Source organism: Halichoeres trimaculatus, unplaced genomic scaffold (assembly GCF_033239565.1).
Source record: "Halichoeres trimaculatus isolate MK-OKI-2021-1 unplaced genomic scaffold, fHalTri1.1 fHalTri1_scaffold_10, whole genome shotgun sequence".
Taxonomy (NCBI): Eukaryota; Metazoa; Chordata; class Actinopteri; order Labriformes; family Labridae; genus Halichoeres; species Halichoeres trimaculatus.
Window position 1 is genome coordinate 9,542,557 of NW_027437187.1, and position 19,464 is coordinate 9,562,020.

Sequence of the window (19,464 nt, forward strand, 5' to 3'; positions counted from 1 at the left end):
CAGGATTGATTCACCTTACTTTACTTATCATCAGTGAAATGATACGTTTAATGTGAGTAATTACAGCGGATGCCTTGCCAAACTGCAAGGTATTAAAAATGTTCACAGACCATGATAACTGGGACTCCTCATGACAATGATGACTGTTTTTTCCCCTCAAATAGTATGGAAAGCAATGTGACTAACACAGGTGAATGGTATCAGTCAGTTTGTGACCATCACAGTCACTGGAAATCTCACAGCATTTCTCGCCCCAAAATATGTCTTCAAAGTAAACGCAAACAAATAATTTGGCTTGTTGCATAGCACCCTGGTACATCTATTGCTGCAAATCAAGAAGTTGTTCCTCTGTTTTTGACAACTTAACCCCTCATTACTTTGTCATTATCACTCTGACTGTTTTTAAAATCCCTTGGACCACAGGAAAATCTGGCAGGGTAAATATTAGAATCATTAAAACTGGGCCAAAGATTGTTCTCATGATCTCCTATTGTGAGCTAAGCTTTAGTCAGCTTCTACTAAAAGGGCTATGGGTTTAGTTGATAGAAAATGCAGCTGCAGTTATGAAGAGGAACATCCAGAGGTCAAGTCATGAGCAATACTTGATTCATGAAATTCAGAAGTAAGTAGCTGAGTAAAAAAGCAGGGGTAATGTTTTCTGTGTCACGGTGTGCTCACACTATTGGACTTCATGTTTTCTTTCACAACCTGTCACCAAATAATCTAGAGCAATGAATAAGCCAAGTGGACTCCAGGCACCCTCTGTCAGAGACTTTTTAGCTGCTCCTGTCTAATCAGAGAAGCCTGTTAAGGCCCTGAACAAAACGACTTAAAAAATCTTAAAAATAATATTGTCACTCTTGGCAGTGGTGTCTTAAAAAGGAGTATTGTGTTTTTATTCTAGTCTTTATCCTGTCCCTCTGTTATCCCTGTTGTATTTTTACATGAACAACAGTTTAAGAAAATCCCTCGTCCAGCTTTGTTAGGTTAAATCTGTGTTTTAAATATGGAAAAGGAAAACACACTCTCTGTAAGTGTTTGCTGTGAAATGCTTTTTTTCTTCTATGCCTGTCTGCTGTAAAATAAATAACCCACTGGGTAGAAAAAAATATCTTTGCTCCTGAACCTCTGCTCCTTGAGAGGCTGAAGTGAAAAAGATTTCATTTGGTTGCTATGATACCTCCTTGTGTTTTAATCAGAATATCTACATTTAAAATGGATTAGTATGTCTTTTGTTGCATATCTGTTTTTATCTGAACATTTTAATTACTTTATTTATCTAGATTCACCATTTGCTTAAAGGAAGGGTCTGCAGGAATTTGTATTACTTGTTTGTAAACACAAATTCAAACTGGGCTCCTCCTTGGATCAGTGCCAGCAGCAGCGCACACCCACGGCCTCTGACTGAAGTTACGTGAACACATTCAGTAGCCCAGCAACCACCTGCATGGGAGAGACTCAAGAGCCCTGACTTGGCATGTTAGCACAAGCTAATCCCCAGTATTTGAAACATCCTGGTTAGCGGAAAGCTAACTCACATCGCTTTCCATTCCGTACTGCTCTCCAAGTTCTCGAAAGAGAGTGGAAGTCGAGCTACGCTTCACCCTCGTTAAGGTAAAAGCTTGATCTGATTGGTGTTTTGTTTCCATTTGGTTTTGCTTTTCTTCCTCCGTGCTACATCCACTTTTGTAGCCACTCAGGATAGCTTCTTCCACTATTATCAACAGTCAAAGTCACTAGCGCACTGGGCACACTGGGATTTGGCTGAGGCAACCACCCTTACCTTTGCTCAGAAACATTCCGAAACAACCAAGACATCAACATACAGGCTGAGGAGGGGGTTGATGCAGGAACAGACACTAACACACTGTATAGATGCCCTTGATTATTGCTGTTAAAGTTGACACTATTTTATTTTAAGGAAATTCTACAGACCCTACCTTTAAATGCTACTTGCTACAGTAAATCCAGTTAAAGGGAAAAAAAAAAATGGAAACATTTTCTGTGACTTCTGTTTTTTATGACTAATCTCCTCCTGGAGTTTTAATCCAGCCTGTATGGTGCCAGAATTGGCTTTGGGTTAAGCCACTGATCAGAAATGTCACACAAGGCAGATTTGCACAGGTTGAGGACACTGGTTATAATTCTTCTGAATCACAGAAGACTACTAGAAACAAAGAACCTGAGCAACTGTCGGATTCAACACAATCATTTCATCAATTAAGTTGCTTAAACAAATTAACAGCTGGCTTCATGGTGTCCCATTGTTTCTACATATGCTCATTGGGTGTCAAGAAAAGCAGTGTAGCATGTGCCTCATTTTTAACTTGTGAAGATTTAAAGCTGTTCTTACAAAAGAAGACAGAAAACCAACCCATGTTTGTGCGAGAGTGTGTGTGTGTGTGCTTGGCAGTGTGCAACTGCTTCAGCAAGGCATTGTGTTCCATGTCAAATGCATTTGACCTACGTGTCCCTGGGGGCAGACACACTGAGACCCACTGCGACAAACACTCACACACTCACACAGCAGCAGCAGCAGCAGCAAGAAACGAAACACACCCACACTCACATGCAGAGAGAGGAAAGGAGAGAGGAAGGTAAACAGATCTTCATTTTTTTCTCATATTCTTCCTGTGCCAGCTCTCCGGCTATTTCCAGCTCTCCAAATATTTCTCCCTCCCTGTGTCCTTAGCCTGTCTGCAGGTCACATTTCTGACACTTCAAAGTCACTGTTAGTGGCAAAATGTCAAAGGATAAAACAGCAACAAAGCCAGAAACCATGAAATAAATACAGAAATGTAACCACAGATGAAAAGAGCAGAGCAGGAAGGATGGAGATAGGAAGATGCCGACGTACGTCTTGAAATATCAGTCAGAAATACAAAGCTGCTGTCGGAAATGCAGAGTCCTCCATGTCTATAGATAGATGAAGCAGCAACACATTTCGGAGAGGACTTTTAAGCTATCAATATAGCTTTAAAACCCAAAAGAAACTTTCAAAATTGTGTACGTGTCAAAGAAAGAAAACAGAAAAAGAAAAGACGACTCAAGCTGTTCACCCTCCTCTGACCTGAGTGACTCACACAAACATTCATCCTGTTATTCTGTTGTTCAACAAAAACATACCAGTGAAACCCGAATCTTGCATCAGTGGGAAGTTTCTCTTTTAGGTTTTTAGCTCAGGAGCAGCAGGTGTTGTACATATACATAAAACTCAGAGGGTCAAAACTGAAAGTAGAGAAAATAACAGTAAAAGAACATCATGATCCTTCCCTTCAGTGCTTCAAGATAATGCAAAGTAGCCAGTATAAGAATGTTCCAAGAAGATGATAAACAATGGTCAACAATGGTGTCAAAACAATACGTTATCTATCACCGAAATAGATATACGTTTTTAAACATATTAATCATACTCAAAACTTTACATGAATTAATTGATGTGCAGTCTTTCTGTTCAAAGCACACTCTAACACTCTCACTATTTAAAAGCTCTTAAAAAAGTCTATCAGAAGTATAATCAACATGTTTAAGCTCAGTTTGCAGTTCATGAACAGGGATGTGAGTGTAATCCATTTTGGAGACACTGAGTGACAGCACGCAAGGAGGATTCATTAAGTATTGTGAGTTGTTGCTTGATGTTAATGTATGTGGTAAAACGCATTGATATGTTAGCAGAGAAGTATAGATTGGTATAACTTTTGTTTTAGAACAGAAATTCAACTTTCATCAAACAAACATCACAACCAAGCTTTGTTAGCAATACTCTGATGTCAAACAGGAGGATAGAAGAAAAGTTTCATACAATCCAGTGGGGCTGTAACAAGACCACAACCAGCAACTGGGTTGATGTCTGTTCAATATTTAACTTTTTTTTTTTTTTTTGCTGCAGCTACCATTAACAGCTCCATGTCTTCAGCTCAGCTAACGTTTGCCTATAAGATGTTTTAATCAACTATTCATTGTCAAAGATAAAGAAGCAATTCAAAGTGAAGTAAACTGTGTATCCAATCACTGCAGGTTGAATTCAAGGATCATCGTAACGTGTAACATGGTCGGATTTCATCCATAGAACTTTAATTTGAAGCCAGAGATTTAAAATAGAGCCATAGCATTTGGGGAATGAGTGTTTTCTTTTTCTGTGACACAAAGTGAGGATCCTTCTTCTATTACTCTAATTTTATCCGTGAGGAAAGACCTTTCACAACTCTATCGACTAACAGGGATAGCACAGTTGAGGCAAAATTATACACATAGATAAAAGATGAGAAGAAGTGTTAACCTTTTATCAAACAAGGAACTATGTTAGGTAACTTCTGCACATATGACAAAATTACAATTAATAATAATAATAATAATAATGATAATAATAATAATAATCTGCAAAAATGCAAAAATGCAAAATAAACAGGTAAAACAAACAAATAAATAAATAGATAGATAAATTAATAAATCAGGTTTTTATGTCCTACAGTAAAACTCCAGGGCAGAAAATTTGGATTCCCAAATATTTTTTTGGACTAAAACCGAAACAAAACAACAAAGCAGCTGCTAAAATAAATACTGATTGAATCATAAGACACTCCACTGAACAATATCTTAAGTGAATTTTTTGGACCATGAACTTAGTTAAAAATTGAAAATAATGAACCATGAACATGAAGAGGTTTGTTTCAATCTGCCCACTTTACACTCTGAGCTTGAACAACACACATCATCTCTGCTTGCTTGTACACTGCACAGCGTTTATATTCAGAGTGCAGTTTGTGCTCCAGACATTTTAAAATTTATACCATCACATGACCTGACCGGTGAACTCAGACAGCTACTTATCAAAGCTTTATAGACACAGGTCCTGACTCCTCCACAACATTCAGGGGAACAACTCAGTGTTATGTAGCATTTGATACTGACACAGCGACTGCACTTTACAGCACATAAAGCAGCATCAATAATTTGAGCAGTTAAGTCACGATCTGGTGAGTTTTATTTCCCTGGGTCATTATTATCCCCATGTGTTTACTTAGCACTCTTTTTACATGATATATAACTCCAAGGGTGCGGGAAAAGAGCAATCTAAATTGAGTATAAATTAGGCCTGAAAGCCAATAAATGTAATGATGAGTTTTCCATCTTGTAAAAGGAAGTGAAGCACACGCCACAGAGCTCCCTCTGGCAGCCAGAGGAATCATTTTTATTGTAGCACATAGTGAAACTAATAGCCTTCCTGTTATGATGATGGTGATATTTGACAGAGGGCTTTTTCTGTAACAGAATTAAAGTTAATGAGCTACCCTGCTCGGAGACGTTTCCGTTGACTGGGGTGGACGGTTTGACCTGTGTCAGTAAAATGCAGGATGTCTGGGCAATATCTTTCATCTGTTTACACAACACAGGCTGATAAAGCAGTCTGAGGGCGATGAAAACATTCCAGATAGGGAACAGAGTGACACAGGAGATGAGCGTCGCATGGGGGAGATAAAAAGGATGAAGTGATGAAAGTTCAGAAACATGAGAGGCAAAAAGGAAGTCGTGATATGGCGAGCTAAAATATGAACCGTTCGTTACCCAACATATCTGCTCTATAATTCTGCCTTAACGCTCTCAGTCACTAAAGAGCTTTTTTTATGCAAACTGCAACTTTAACTGCTGCTCTATAAGTAAAGAAAACAAACAATACTTCATTGTGTTGCTCAACCAAACAAAGCCAAACTCTGAAATCTCATTACTAACAAAACTAAGCAGCTACAGCAGACATTCATCACACAGACAAGCTCTCTTTCTTTTCTCTCAGTCCTCCACAAAGACGCTCAATTAAAACATCCCCACGCTTTGTTTCATATGATTTCACCAGCGTCTTACCTGATGCTCTGTATCTGTAATATATCTGGGTCTGTAGCGTTGAGCGCAGCCACAAAGCTGCCCACTGGGATGTTCTCCATCCTGGTGACTATCAGTGGGTCTGGGAAGAAGACGGGACCCTCGTTGATGTCTTGGACTGTGACATGGACCGTCGCTGTGGAGCTGAGACCATAGCCTGCGTCAGGAACCAGAGGATCTTCGTTTTCCACTTTGATGAGCAACGTGTGGAACGCCGTGGCCTCGTAGTCCAGCGGCTGAAAGAAATAAAGGATCAGACGGGTCAGAGGGCAGAGATATCTTTACCATCTGCTGTATGTGGGGGGGCAGTTTCTCATCTTTACCTTGATGACAGAGAGCATCCCCTCGTTGTTGTCTGGGTTGGTTTGGATCTCAAAGCTCTGTGCTGGATCTCCGTTTATTATGGAGTAGGTCGCTCTCCACGCCCCCGTGGCTGGGTCGTCTCTGTCGTCCACTGTCAGGTTGACTACCACGCCCGTTGATCCCTCATACACGTACGCCTCAAACTGTTGGAGGAGACAGATGAATCAACACTGCATGAAGTTATGAGCATGAGACACTCTCATTTAGACACTAGAGAAGAACAAACACAGTTGTAAGCAGTGGACAGCATACTTTGCATTTTATCAAATGACTGTCAATTACTGAGCTGGGAAGATGTTATAAAATACAAAAACATTTGCATAATACTGCTCCACCTCCTCTAATATCATTCACGGTCCAATATAAAAACAGCCAGACTACTAGAAGAACCACAAGAGGTGACCTTCTAATTCCACTCAGAAAGAGCACTTTCCGTCAACAATCATTTTCCCTCAGAGCAATACAAAATTGGAAAACGCTGCCCAACACCATAAAAGACAAACATATATACTTCACTTTTATTTCCCATCTCAAATTGTGACAACTACAGGTGTTGGATGTGATATAGACATTGCTGCCTGCCTCAGTGTAGTGTCTTATCTGTGTTTTGAATGTAGATTATTTTTTTCACCCTTTGTTGCCTCAGTCTTGCCTTTAATGCATGAATTGCTCTGTCGTGCTTTGTTTATGTCTGTTCTTATGTTGTGAGATAAGTTGTTTGTCTTTTCCCTTTTTTTTAGGCTTTTTTATAACCATACATGTTATGTCTTTTCTGTTGTATTTAATTGTATTTTAAAACTTAATGATTACATTTTAGGCTGCCTATTTTACAACTGGCCAGGGACTACAGCAGGAAATTAGCCATGAAGGCTAAAGCTGCCTCGTTTACTGTATAGTTAATTAAAGGGGACTGTCCAGGAAATTTAAACAAAAAAACTAAACTAATCTAAACTAAACGTGTATTACTTACAAAAGGAGTTGATTCAGCTCTTTTGTTCACTCTGAAGGTCTGATTCACAAAACCACTGTGTTGCCTTGGCGCCCACTTCACATTGCTAATTTGACAAAAGAGTGCAAAGGGCTAAACCATAGACTGCATAATGTATAAGTGTAGTATCTGTGACATCACCTGTCTGTTTCTGAAACACAGGTTTGAAGCAAATGAAAAGCATAAGTCATATTGGAAATGGGGCGGGATTTGAGCCTCCTCACTGACAACTAAAGGGCGATTGCCTGTCAATTAGCATCTGCTCCTCTGATTTGGCAAGTAGTGATCTTAATATCTTCTAAGCTGCAGCATTCAAGAAACAAATAAATAAATAACAACAACAACAACAACAACAAAAAAATTGCCATTCTGACTGAAGACATTTTTCAGTGTACCAGGCGGTAAACATGTTTATATCTGCTGTGAAAATGTTTTTCTGTCTTGGTGTGGTTTAGGGTACATCCTGAGCCAGCCTCAAACAGACTCTTGACAAACTGTGGTTTTTAGCATTTCTTCATTGCTTAATATATTAAGACAAGAGGTTGCAGCTTGGGCTAAATGCATCACAAATGTTGCTGCAAATTAATTAATGTTTCTGTGCTTAAATATGCCGCTATCCATTTAGTTTTGATGGACATTTCACTTCCTTTTCACAAATTAACTTCTTGGTTGCACAGGAATGTTACGGTGAGACTTTCAGATGATCAGGAGAACAAAGCAGCTGCAACTGTTCCTAGTGACCTTTTCCCCTGTACGCCCTCAACTTACAGTGGTGGATTCTGTAATAGAAAAAAAAATGGGGATAGAATAATTACTTTTTGTGGAGGGTCCTGTTGTATTTTCTCATTTCTGAGCTGTCATTTTGCAAAGAAGAGCTTCTGCTTTAACGTGTCAGTCGTGTCTTACATGGCTCAAAGAGATTCAGACAACTTTTTACATATTCACATATTTACACCCATGGGACATTTAGAGAAACCAATCAACCTGAAGAGCAGGTTTTTGGACAGAAGCCAGGGTACCTTCAGAGAACATGCAAACCACCCAGAAAGGTTCCTGCCCTGCTGGTGAATCAAACCAGGAGCAGCACTAACCACTGCACTACCTCAGATAAACATTAAAGTACAAAAGATGCTGGAGTAGCTGCGCCACAGCGCTGTTGGTTTCAATATACAAGTGCTAGAGCAGTGATTTTTCAAATGTCACCTTGATTAGCATACTTTGAGTTTGTGGATCAAAAATCTTATATTTCGTATTTGGGCATGAAACACTGTTGAGAGTAACCTTAAATGTAACCTTAATTTATGTACAATATTGTGTCCCCAAGATTTACTTTTTGGTTTTTAGTTAAATGCAGCCCTCTGAGTGTTAAAGGGAATATTTTCCTCTCTACCAGCACTCCGTAAGTTTTTATTGTGAGCTTGAATTTTGTGTCTATTGGCACACTGTGATATTTGTAATATATCAAGTTCATACAATGGCAAGTAAGTGTCAGCTGATTTGCAAAAAAACAACAATGTGAATGCAAACACCACAACATCCAACACGATTGCAAAAGTCACAACACAATGGAAGTACAACCACAATGGAAGTTAAGAGGACAGTTTTCCTTACAGAGACAGAAAAGTTGTGAAAGTAAGTGAATGGTTGTTTTCTTTTATAACTCAAGCTATGATAAATACAGCTCAAATGCTAATGTAAATAAAGAAATACAAGTACTATGAAGGATATTACAAGGCCACACCCCAATGAAGCTACATTCATCATAGATGAAGTTAATAATTTACTTACTCATACAATTTTTCTGTGTCCGTTTGTACAAGTTACCTCTTCTGTTGTGTTGTCGCTTTCGCATTCATGTTGTTTTGTGCAAATCGTCTGACACCCAGCGGCTGCTGTGGGTTCAGACTTTAACATATTTTCATCCAATAAATTTGAGATGTTGAAATCTTTTTTGATTTGGGCTGCAGCTTGTTTATAAGGAGTGATGGTGGATCCTGAAGCTAGTTAAGGACCATTGGGACAGAGGATCCTGCAACATTTATTTAAGATAGATCCAAGATACAAAACAGTTTATTAAAAAAAATAAAAACACATATAGTGATATAAGTTTATGTAACAAACTTTTAAATGTCTTTTTTTCTTCCTCTTTCAGAAGACAAACTGGTGTCCCCTCCTACAACTAAAAACAGAGAGACTTATGACAAAAAAAAAAAAAAAAGGAGCAAAGAGAAGGATATGGAGAGCTGAATTGTCAGTCGGGTCAGATACTCGGCTGTCAAATCCAAGAAAAAAGCCTTTGCCCAAACAATAATTCCAGGGACTGATACACACAAGAATGCAGGGATAAACAGCACACGTAACAGAATAAACACTCTTTGTGTTCTCTGCTGTCGTCTCCTCACGGCGCATTTCATTTATTTTCAGTGTCAATCACTCCCCACCTCTCCGCTCATTGTTGGCAGCAGGCCTCAATCAGATTCCTATCGATGCTTTCTGCCAGCACGGCGCCCACTAAAGACTACAATGTGAACAGGGGCAGAAGCTTCAGGCAGGCAGAGGCAATTATGCGAAGAGTGTGTGTGTGTGTGTGTGTGTGTGTGTGTGTGTGTGTGTGTGTGTGTGTGTGTGTGTGTGTGTGTGTGTGTTTCAGGACCATTATGGTGTCAGAGCTTATAGTGTAATCTTTTAGACACAGAACACTCTGTTTAAGGATAGCGCTGGTCCAGCCTAGATTACTGCGTCTCCTGTCAGCCCCTGGTATTGTTGTTTCACAGATTACCCTCTTACCGCCTTACACTGTTGGGCTCCATGCATTTATCTGAAGAGAGACAAACATTGATTTCTCCTCTTTCCTTTCTACTGCTCTTTTTTTATTCCACCAAAGCTTTTTTTTTAAAGAAACAAAACACTTTGAACCATTCTCTGTCATTTAAGGCGCAGTGGATGGAAACACAATGTTCTGTTAGGATGTTTGTACCCACACGGGCATTGTTGGCCCCTTTGTCCTGCAAGCCCGCGGCAGTTTGGTGCTGAAAGCATCAAGTGAAAATTAGGAGGCTGTTGACAACATAAAGAAAAATCACAGTGGTCGTTTTATAACAAGTGGGACACGCTGGAATTTGAACAGAAAATGCCTCAGCTTCAGTGTAAGACCCCAGAGCAGCAAAAGCCATTTTTCAAACACAACCTACACACACTCCAAGACACAAGCCCTGTGATCAGAAACAAGCCTTCATTGGCATTCCTCATGCTCCTCCAGACTTCAAAGTGCAGATAAAGCTCAAATGCAACATTTGCAAGCTCTCACCTCAACACACTCACACACACACACACACACGGGCTCACTCATACAGTACAGACAAAACTGACAACAGCCGCTCAGATTGGGTTTAATCATGTGGGGCAGTCATGCGGCTGGAGGAAACGCTGTATTTCTTGTGATGTGGCCATTGGGCTCCTGCCCTGCCGCTGATAAGGCCGCAATTCCACCTTGAGCACAAAGCAAGCAGTCACCTGAAAGACTGGAAGGAAATGACAAACTATGAGGCAAAGCTTCCAGCCCGAAATGACTTAAAAACATTAAAAGGAGGGAGAGGGAGAGGGGGGAAAAAGGTCTGCCTCCAAGTTTGCTTTTATCCAAGTGTGTATTTGTGTGTGTTTGGTTTTGTATGTGTGTGCAGGCTGTTTTTATCTGAGTCTCCCAGCTGCAGACAGAGGGCCAATTACAGGGGAGGATCATGTTCGCTCCACTCTCAGAAAAAGATGACCGTGTGGCCGGGGCAGTGCAGGCCAAGAACAAAATAAGGGCACACAAACACACATTCAGTGTGTAGACCAGGAGCGTACATGAACACACACACAAGCTCCACAATCACAGCCCACTGACCAGTTCACTCACACAGAGAATAACACTGAACAATCAATGATGGATGGATGTATAGACAGATCGATTGATAGATACAGTCAGCACTAGTCACAATTGTCCTGCACTCAGGTCATTTGCTGATTACAGCCTAAGTCTTCATATTAAAACTCATTTTCATCCTTCTTTTATCCCAGACTCTTTCAATAACGTGTCTCATAAAACTTCAGGGTAATGCCAAGCTGCCAGGAGGTAATTGTGGGTCATCACTGAGTCACAACAACTTAAAAGCAGAAATAAATAACAGAAAATGTGCAGTTTCATTTAACAGTTTGAGCACTGTAATTTTTGGTTGGGCTATTTATACCTATGATTGTGTTACTGGCTTTTTGTTACCCTGTCTCCTGGTGAGAAATGCGTCAAATATCTATTTGTAAAATGCCAAGCACCTGTTTTTGTATCGACCCGCTGTATTATGCTTTATAAGGCTGGTCTTAGCTCTATCCTGTCCATGCCCTACACAAGATGTAGCCTTTGTCTGAGTAAATCATTTTAAAATTCATGCTGCTGGGGTTAAAGGTCCTGAGAGTCGACACTAAAAACATCTGTTTTTTTTCTGTCTACTAAAATGCTGGGTTATAACACGGGTTATGGGTCATTTAGATTAGATTTAGGTTATTTTTGTGCAACTTAAGTGCTGAGTTAAAATCCATCGACCCACATACATGGGTTGGGTTAGGGTTAGGGTTGTTTGTGATTTCAACGTCATGGTGTCATCATGTTGACAGATGTGCTCCATCAACCAGACACCAACAGAGCACTCGTGCATATTTGCACCTTTTCAATTAAATATTCTGTGTGACCAAACTTCAAATAACTGCTCTCCTAAAATTTAAGAGAATGTTTTTTTTGCTGTGATATAATTTTGTAACCATGAGTGAGGAGGGAATGCAGTGGATATGAGACCCTGCTGTACGTTGCAATATAGCGTGAGGGGCACAGGCTTTCTATGCTACTGGTGGCATGAGACACAAACTGACAATCTGTGCACCTCGGCGTGGACTGACTGTCTTCCACAGCATGGACTGGGTGTCTGAGCTCCACAGCTTTATAGAACATGTTCAATATTATGGAGTTAAATTGTACCAGCCTTTGTTTTTTGCATGTTTTGGTTAGACTGGATTTAGACAAATTACTGAATAATAATGTTTGACCCCGAATTTGGGTTAATATTTAACTCATCCCTTGGGTTAAAATGGACAAACCCATCTTGCTGGGTCAATGTAACTACTACTGGGCTAGTGCTCTAATGACCCAGCGGCCAAGTTATAAATCAGCCCAAATTGTGCTGTCTTTTAACCCAACTGTTTTTCCTGTGAAGTTTCCAACATTTGGTGAAACAGACCAAAGCAAAAGCTCCAGTTAGAAGTTGACTACTTTAACTGACAGAGAGCTGAAAAGTTAAGGTCAATGCAAGAATCTCCTTAAACACCAAGATCTGCCAGTAGTTTTACCCTAACAGACCTCCAGAGGACTGGCCAACCAGAGGGAAGGAGGTTTGTGGAGTGGGGAGCCTTAAAGAGACAGCAGCTAAAAGGAAGTGTTTCAGACAGAGGCTGAAATGGAGGGTTTTCTAAAAGACCAGTGTGAGAAACCGGGAATATCTAAATATCTAAAGCTTTAACTCATGCAAAGTCACTAAGGGGATACCAGATGGACAGTGTTAAGCCTTAAAAGCACAATACCTCTTCTTTAAGAAGATGACTAATTAGTTGTCATAATGTTCTTGTGAATGACACCTGACACTGGGTAGGTGTCAGTCAAATTCACCAATTAATTCTCTGAGAAATTTTTGTTGTTTTTGATAAACTTGTACTGAATAAGCTAAAGGATATTATGAAGAAGGACAAGTATCTTTTTTAAAAACTCCACAAACACAAGCACAGGACAAAATAAGTAAAGGGACAAAAGTGATGGATTTTTCTGCAAAGATTACCAAAAGTGACCCAAACTGGAGCTTTGATATTCTGTATTTCTTTTTACTTCTTTCAGGTTATCAGTTCCTGACTGATTCAGAAACCAGTGAGCACTGAAACCATTCTATCCTGGCCGAGCTGTAGTCGTCACTTGTCACCTATTTACATTTGGCACATCATGAAACATGACAAAGTAAATCCTGAGCTGTTAGGCAGCTGAAATCCTAACGAGACAACATTTCACTGGTTCCCAAACATTTAATAAGTGTTGGTGAAAGAAGAGGTGATGCCACACCCCTGACCTTATGTGTATGAAAAAAATAAGTATGTAAGAAGTTTTTAGGGGCAGACCTCAGTGAAGTTAAAGATGTGGTCTGTTTAATGGCAGATCCTTGCAGAGTCTGGTTCAAGCTGGGACCTCGGTAACCCAGCAGTGCTGCATCCGCTGTATCTCAATACATTATAGAAAAAAAAATAATAATTGAAAGAAAAAGCAGCAGGTGTCTTTTGCAAGTTGTTAAGAAAAGGAGTGATGTGTTGGTACTTGTGGCAGCCTGTTGTGAAATGAGACTTTTTATCTGAAACATTTAAGAGAGTTTAGAGGGATTAGATTGATAACAAAACAGTATGGCAGCATTTAATCCAAAAATAAGTCAAAGTAATTGCTGGTTCATCAGTCCATCTTCAGTATTCACTCATTGCATTTACTTACACCTCTCAGTATCGGCTCTTTGAAAACTGACAAAAATAAAAGTGCCAGTTAAATTACATATTCAGCCAAACGCAGGATGACTAAGAAATGCTGACAGTGTTTCCCGATAAATGCCAAACATCATCACCAAATCCCTCTCCAATCACTCTTAATTGCTAAATAGATCCACCCTGACGAAATCAGCTGCAACAAGTTTCTTCTTTCGACTTTGAGCTTGTCTTATTTTTTTGGAGGATGCAGACTTTAAGAAAAACATCTGCAGAGTGAAATGAAACAGCTGGTGGATTTGTTAGAACAGAGCATGATTCAACTAAACCTTCATCTCAACATTGTCAAGAGCGCTTAGTGTACCACTCATACAGCAGATGGAGGTTCAGAGGGAGGCTGAAATTCTGGCAAAGGGGGCTGCAGAAAGAGATGCGAAACCTTGGAAAAGCATACACATCTGTCTGCTTTACGAAGGAACACTAAATGCTCTCTGCCTCATTAACACTATGGAAATTGCCTCCTATTTCTTTTACAGGCTTTTAATTTGTCTTCCGTTGCCAGCTGGCATTGTTTGCTTGTAGCAAATCAGTGATCAGGACCTTTTCAGTCTTTTATTCTGGAAACTGAAGCTGTGGCCTTAATGGAGAGGTATGTTTCCATAAAACAGCTACGGAAAGGAAGCAGGAAGGGAAAGGGACACACATGTTTGTCAGTTTGGGTTATGAAATATGTTTAAGGGGCAAACATATTACTCTGAAATCTTACGTTCTGCTTAACTTTTCCATCTTGCTCTGCTTTCCTCCTACAAACACAAACATGCATCCAGTTACAGTCCAGCACAGAAACATATGCTCAACATATTCTTACAGATAGCAAACAGCAGCCAACATGGATGAACGGATGGGTTTGAATCGGCCTGTTTTATGTGTGCATGCCTGTCAGAATGTGTTATGAATACAGATGGCACTTGGGGCTGCACTGACAGGCAGCCAGACAGACAGCTGAGCAGCTGTTCATTTGTCCTCGAGGAGAGTACTTTGTGACATGTCCCCACTGCCCAAAGATTTTCTCTGAGAGGGAAACACATAACACTGGCCTATCACTTTAAACCTCCTGTGACAACACTGCAGGCTTTCCATCCTAGTAGAGTTTGCTGCATTGTAATAGTTACAGTTACAGCAGGGAGGCGCTAGAGCACATTACTATGAACGTTGCATCTTTTAATAGGTCATCTTTGCGGATCACACAAACTCATTTTATTTTGGTTAAAGAATAAGTAAAATAAAATAAAATAAACTTTGTGTGGTGTTGAAATGTGGTTAGAAATTCGTTTGATGTTCATAGATTTTCTCCTTATATTAAAAAAAAAAAGTAACCGTATTTGAAAACCAGAAGGAAATAAAATGTGGTATCCTGTTGAAAATATATGATGTTTTTGAAACACTATCCACTGAGGTTTTCAACCCCTTCAAAGTCAAGAGCAATTCCTGTCACTGACCAAATCATTAGGTACACCAGTTTGGACCCACCTTAGCCTTCAGAACCATCTTAATATTTAGTGGCAAAGATTCAACAAGTTGCTGGAAACCTTCCTCAGATATTTTGCCCCAAATCGATATGACAGCATCTCACAGTTGGAGCAGATTTGTTGGCTGCACATCCATGGTGAGGATCTCAAAAGAGCTCTATTTGATTGAGATCTAGTGACTGTGGAGGCCACTGAACCCATCGTCATGTTCAAGAAAGCAGTTTTAAGTGATCTGAGATTTGAGACATGGAGCGTTTTCCTGCTGGAAGTAGCCATCAGAAGATGGGTACACTGTGCTCATAAAGGGATGGACATGGTCAGCAACAATACTCATGTAGGCTGTGGACTTTAAATCATGCTCAGTTGGTACTAAGGGGCCCAAAGTGAGCCAAGAAAATATCCCCCACACGATTACACCACCACCAGCAGCCTGAACCGTTGATACAAGGCAGGATGGATCCATGCTTTCATGTTGTTGACGCCAAATTCTGACCCTACCATCTGAATGTGGAGCAGAAATCCAGACTCATCAGACCAGGCAACGTTTTTCCAATCTTCTACTGTCCAGTTTTGGTGTTGCTGTGTGAATTGTAGCCTCAGTTTCCTGTTCTTAGCTGACAGGAGGGTCACCCGGTGTGGTCTTCTGCTGCTGTAGCCCATCTGCCTCAAGGTTGGACGTGTTGTGTGTTCAGAGATGCTCTTCTGCAGACCTCGGTTATTTGAGTTACTGTTGCCTTTCTTTCAGCTCCAACCAGTCTGACCATTTTCCTCTGACCTCTGGCTTCAACAAGGCATTTTGGCCCACAGAACTGCCGCTCACTGGGTATTTTCTCTTTTTGGGACCATGCAAGCTGTAGAGATGGTTGTTGGTAAAAATCCCACTAGATCAGCAGTTTGTCAACAATCAGTTGTTCAGTAATACATGTTCAAAAGTTTTAAAACTTTGCATCAGTTACTTTTGTTTATGCTGCTTCATAAAAATAAAATACTGGTGTAGATGCTACAATGTTAAGAGTCATATTTAGAAAGCCGCCCTGACTTAAACCACATTTGTTTACATGCTCAAGCAGCTACTTCTCTTTCCTTTATCTGCCTCCAAAAGCAGCTTAACTCCAGGCGAAACGAAGTGTCGACTCTGTAAAGAGACCACACTCTCATTGGAGCAGACTCAAAACCAAGCGCACACTGTAACTCATCTTCCCACACAATCCTCTACACTGTAGCTGTGTAAAGGATTGGCAACTTCCTCTGTCTAACCCCCCAATTTGCTTTGTAGCCTTCCCCCTAGCTTTAATCCCGCGTACAGTAAAGTGTGCCTGGAGAGTTAATGAGCTTACCTGTGTCCTTATTAAATATGAACAGCTCCTGCAGTTTCCAAAGATAGATTCTCGATGAATCTGACACTGCAAAGCTGCTTTTCTACTTCTGCAGAACATGACAGCCCTCATATTTGTTCATCCAGCTGAATTAAATATAAAATGGGCGAAAAATCTTCTCCACTTCTTATCAGAGGGACAGGAGACATCTCTGTTTACCATGTGCATCACATTACCACAAAAAACCTGACATAGGTCATCTCTTTTACTGCTAGCTTTATACAAATTTAGATAGTGAATAAAAATATGCACTTTTATTGAATATAGTATCATGGGATAAGTTAATAAGACCAAGGGGATTAGACATAGTCCTGTTATCTTAAGCTAGTCACCTTTATAAATCCTCCATATTTGTACTTTGTCATGAGGGAAACTGAAAATCTGGCAAACTGAATTAAATGTCACTCTGCAGAAGTTTCAGGGACAAACTCAGCCTCACCATGTCACTCTCTAACCTGATCTGTTTGTGTATTTATGTGTCTATTTCAAATTGCACAATCACTCATGCGCACACTACAGCTATTCCTTCCTCCCTTCTAACAGGCCTCTACCCAAACCTACAGCACACAAATCCTCCCCTATCCCTTACCCTTTGTGACGGAGATTGCCGGCCAACTTCTCCACAGAATCACCCGAGGTAAGCCCAATGTGCATCTCAGAGCTACTGAAGCAATCATGCAAAGCTGGAGCTAATCCATGACACCCGTTAGCCATCCCCCAGAGACAGACCAGTACTGACAGGGCCCTGCTGCCCCGTGCCTGCTGCTACACCCATCACCGCTAACGTCTTTATCAGCAGGACAGATGGATTGCAGGTAAGCATATTCTCCTGGTCATCACGCAGGAGGGATGGGAGAAAAACGAGGTGGGGGATAGGGGAAAGTAGAAAAACAGACAGGCAAGGGAAAATGAGTGAGGAAAAAATAGAAGGACTGGCTGACTGAGGAAGTTTGAGTGACAGGAGAGATAAGGTCCATCATGGTCTTGTTATGAGGAGCAGGAGGGAAATAGGCCTCATCATACGCTGAACGAAATTAGCAAAGCAAGAGAGGAGGTGAGATGAGAAGTGCAGGCATGCCAGTAAAAACGGATGAAGGAAGTGGCTGAGGATGAATGAAAAGAAAGATGGAAGGAGAACAGACAGGACAAGGACAACAAAGTTGGAGAAGGACTGAAGGAGAGGAGTAAGGAGGATGAACTTGCCTGCACACTAACTTTGAGCTTCATCAGGCAAAGTGTTGGTTAGAAAAAAGGCACGACATCCTCAACAGAGAGTGGCTACAATGCTACAATTCTTATTGAGTAAGAGACCCAGGTCCCAAAGGTTAAAACTGAATCAAAATAGAAACTTGAGGATTATTCACAATGAAAAAAAAAGTAGTGATCAATGGCAAAAGGGCTAACTAAGATCAGGATACATGCTAAAGGGTAATGCACTCCCTGGAAAGCCAAAGTAGGCTGCTAGGCTAAAGCTGGGCATACTCTGTGCGATTGTTGGCTCATTTTGAGCCTATTTGCTACTTGTGTGACTATTTTTTGGATCGGGCCGAATTTCGGCTCAATCGTGTGTCGTGCTTCGTGTAACACGCATGGGGTAATGAGGAGAGACTGACACCTTATGACGATCACAAATCCGCTGATCGCATCAAAACCAAACATGTTTTAAATCCTGATTGCTCCTTGTGAAGGTATCGCACAGTAGATACCACAAGCCAATTTGCCTCAACCTCTTGCAATGAGCCTGTGCGATCTCTGAAGCGACGTCTCAAAGTTGGTCTAAAGTTCAATTTAGCTGTTGCTGCTTACCTCCCGTTCTCACTGAAGAGTTGAAAGACCGCATTTCCTACGCCTGCCCAGACAATTCCCAGTCCATACACATCTTCTTCTCCTTCTGTCTTTTTTTTTTTTTTTTTTTTTTTTGGGTGTTGTCTCTTTGTACAAAATGGCACAAATTGCAAAGGCAGTGCGTTTGTTTTTGATAAGCATCTTCTATGTGCGTCTCCCACTTCTGGGTTTTTTTCATCTCTTCCTTTTGACATTGCAGAGCTAGATACAAGAGTCCAGCTCCCAAACACCATAGGGCAGGGGTGGGCAATTAATTTTTACCAGGGGCCACATGAGGAACCTGAATTGTGTCAGAGGGCCACCAACTTTCTTCCATCGTAAAATGCTCTAAATTAAATATTTTGAATAGTCTGAACTGATTATCAGAAGAATAAACCACTCTGTAAATGTTTATATTAGGTGATGTAAAATTGTGGTGTATAGGTCAAGTAGAAAAAAACAAAACAATTATTGAATCCTAAAATGAAAGAGAAAATGTCTTAAGTTTTCGTCTTTGTCAATATCTGTCATACATGAACTCACTTTTACCGATCGAGAGTGCTGGCAGACTGCCAACACTCCTGAATATGGAGGGAAGCTCCCATTTTTTAAACCCTTTCTCCCGCTGTTCTCTTCGCTTGTGATTTCTCCTGATAGTCCCCAAAATTTAAGTATGCTTCTGTGAGCTCTATTATTTTACTAAGTCAAATCAAGTCCCGTACTTGGGCGTTATATCGAAAACTCAGAAACCATCCACCCCCCTCTCTTAGTTGGTTTGATCCAGAGACGCTGCAGTAGACCTCAGAGACAGAGACAGATAACGGTGCAGCACTTGTTGATGAAGACTTTATCAGAGCCTTAGCTGTTTCCTTTCTTTTTTGGAGAACTTTGACATGACATGTCGTGAGTTAGATTAACGTAGCTCTGCTCTAATGCAGCATCCTCTCCAATCAGGAAAGAGCAGCGTGAA

At 40.6% G+C, this 19,464-nt stretch overlaps 1 protein-coding gene across 1 annotated transcript in view; it reads right to left on the reverse strand.

Moving 5' to 3' along the window:
• Positions 1-19,464, reverse strand: part of cdh13 (cadherin 13, H-cadherin (heart)) — a 516,276-nt gene that overhangs the window by 90,416 nt on the left and 406,396 nt on the right. The window contains exons 10-11 of the mRNA XM_074678416.1: positions 6,201-6,383; positions 5,860-6,113 (exon numbers count right to left, since the gene is read on the reverse strand). Of these exons, the coding sequence (XP_074534517.1) occupies positions 5,860-6,113; positions 6,201-6,383 (437 nt within the window). The remainder of the gene's footprint in view (positions 1-5,859; positions 6,114-6,200; positions 6,384-19,464) is intronic.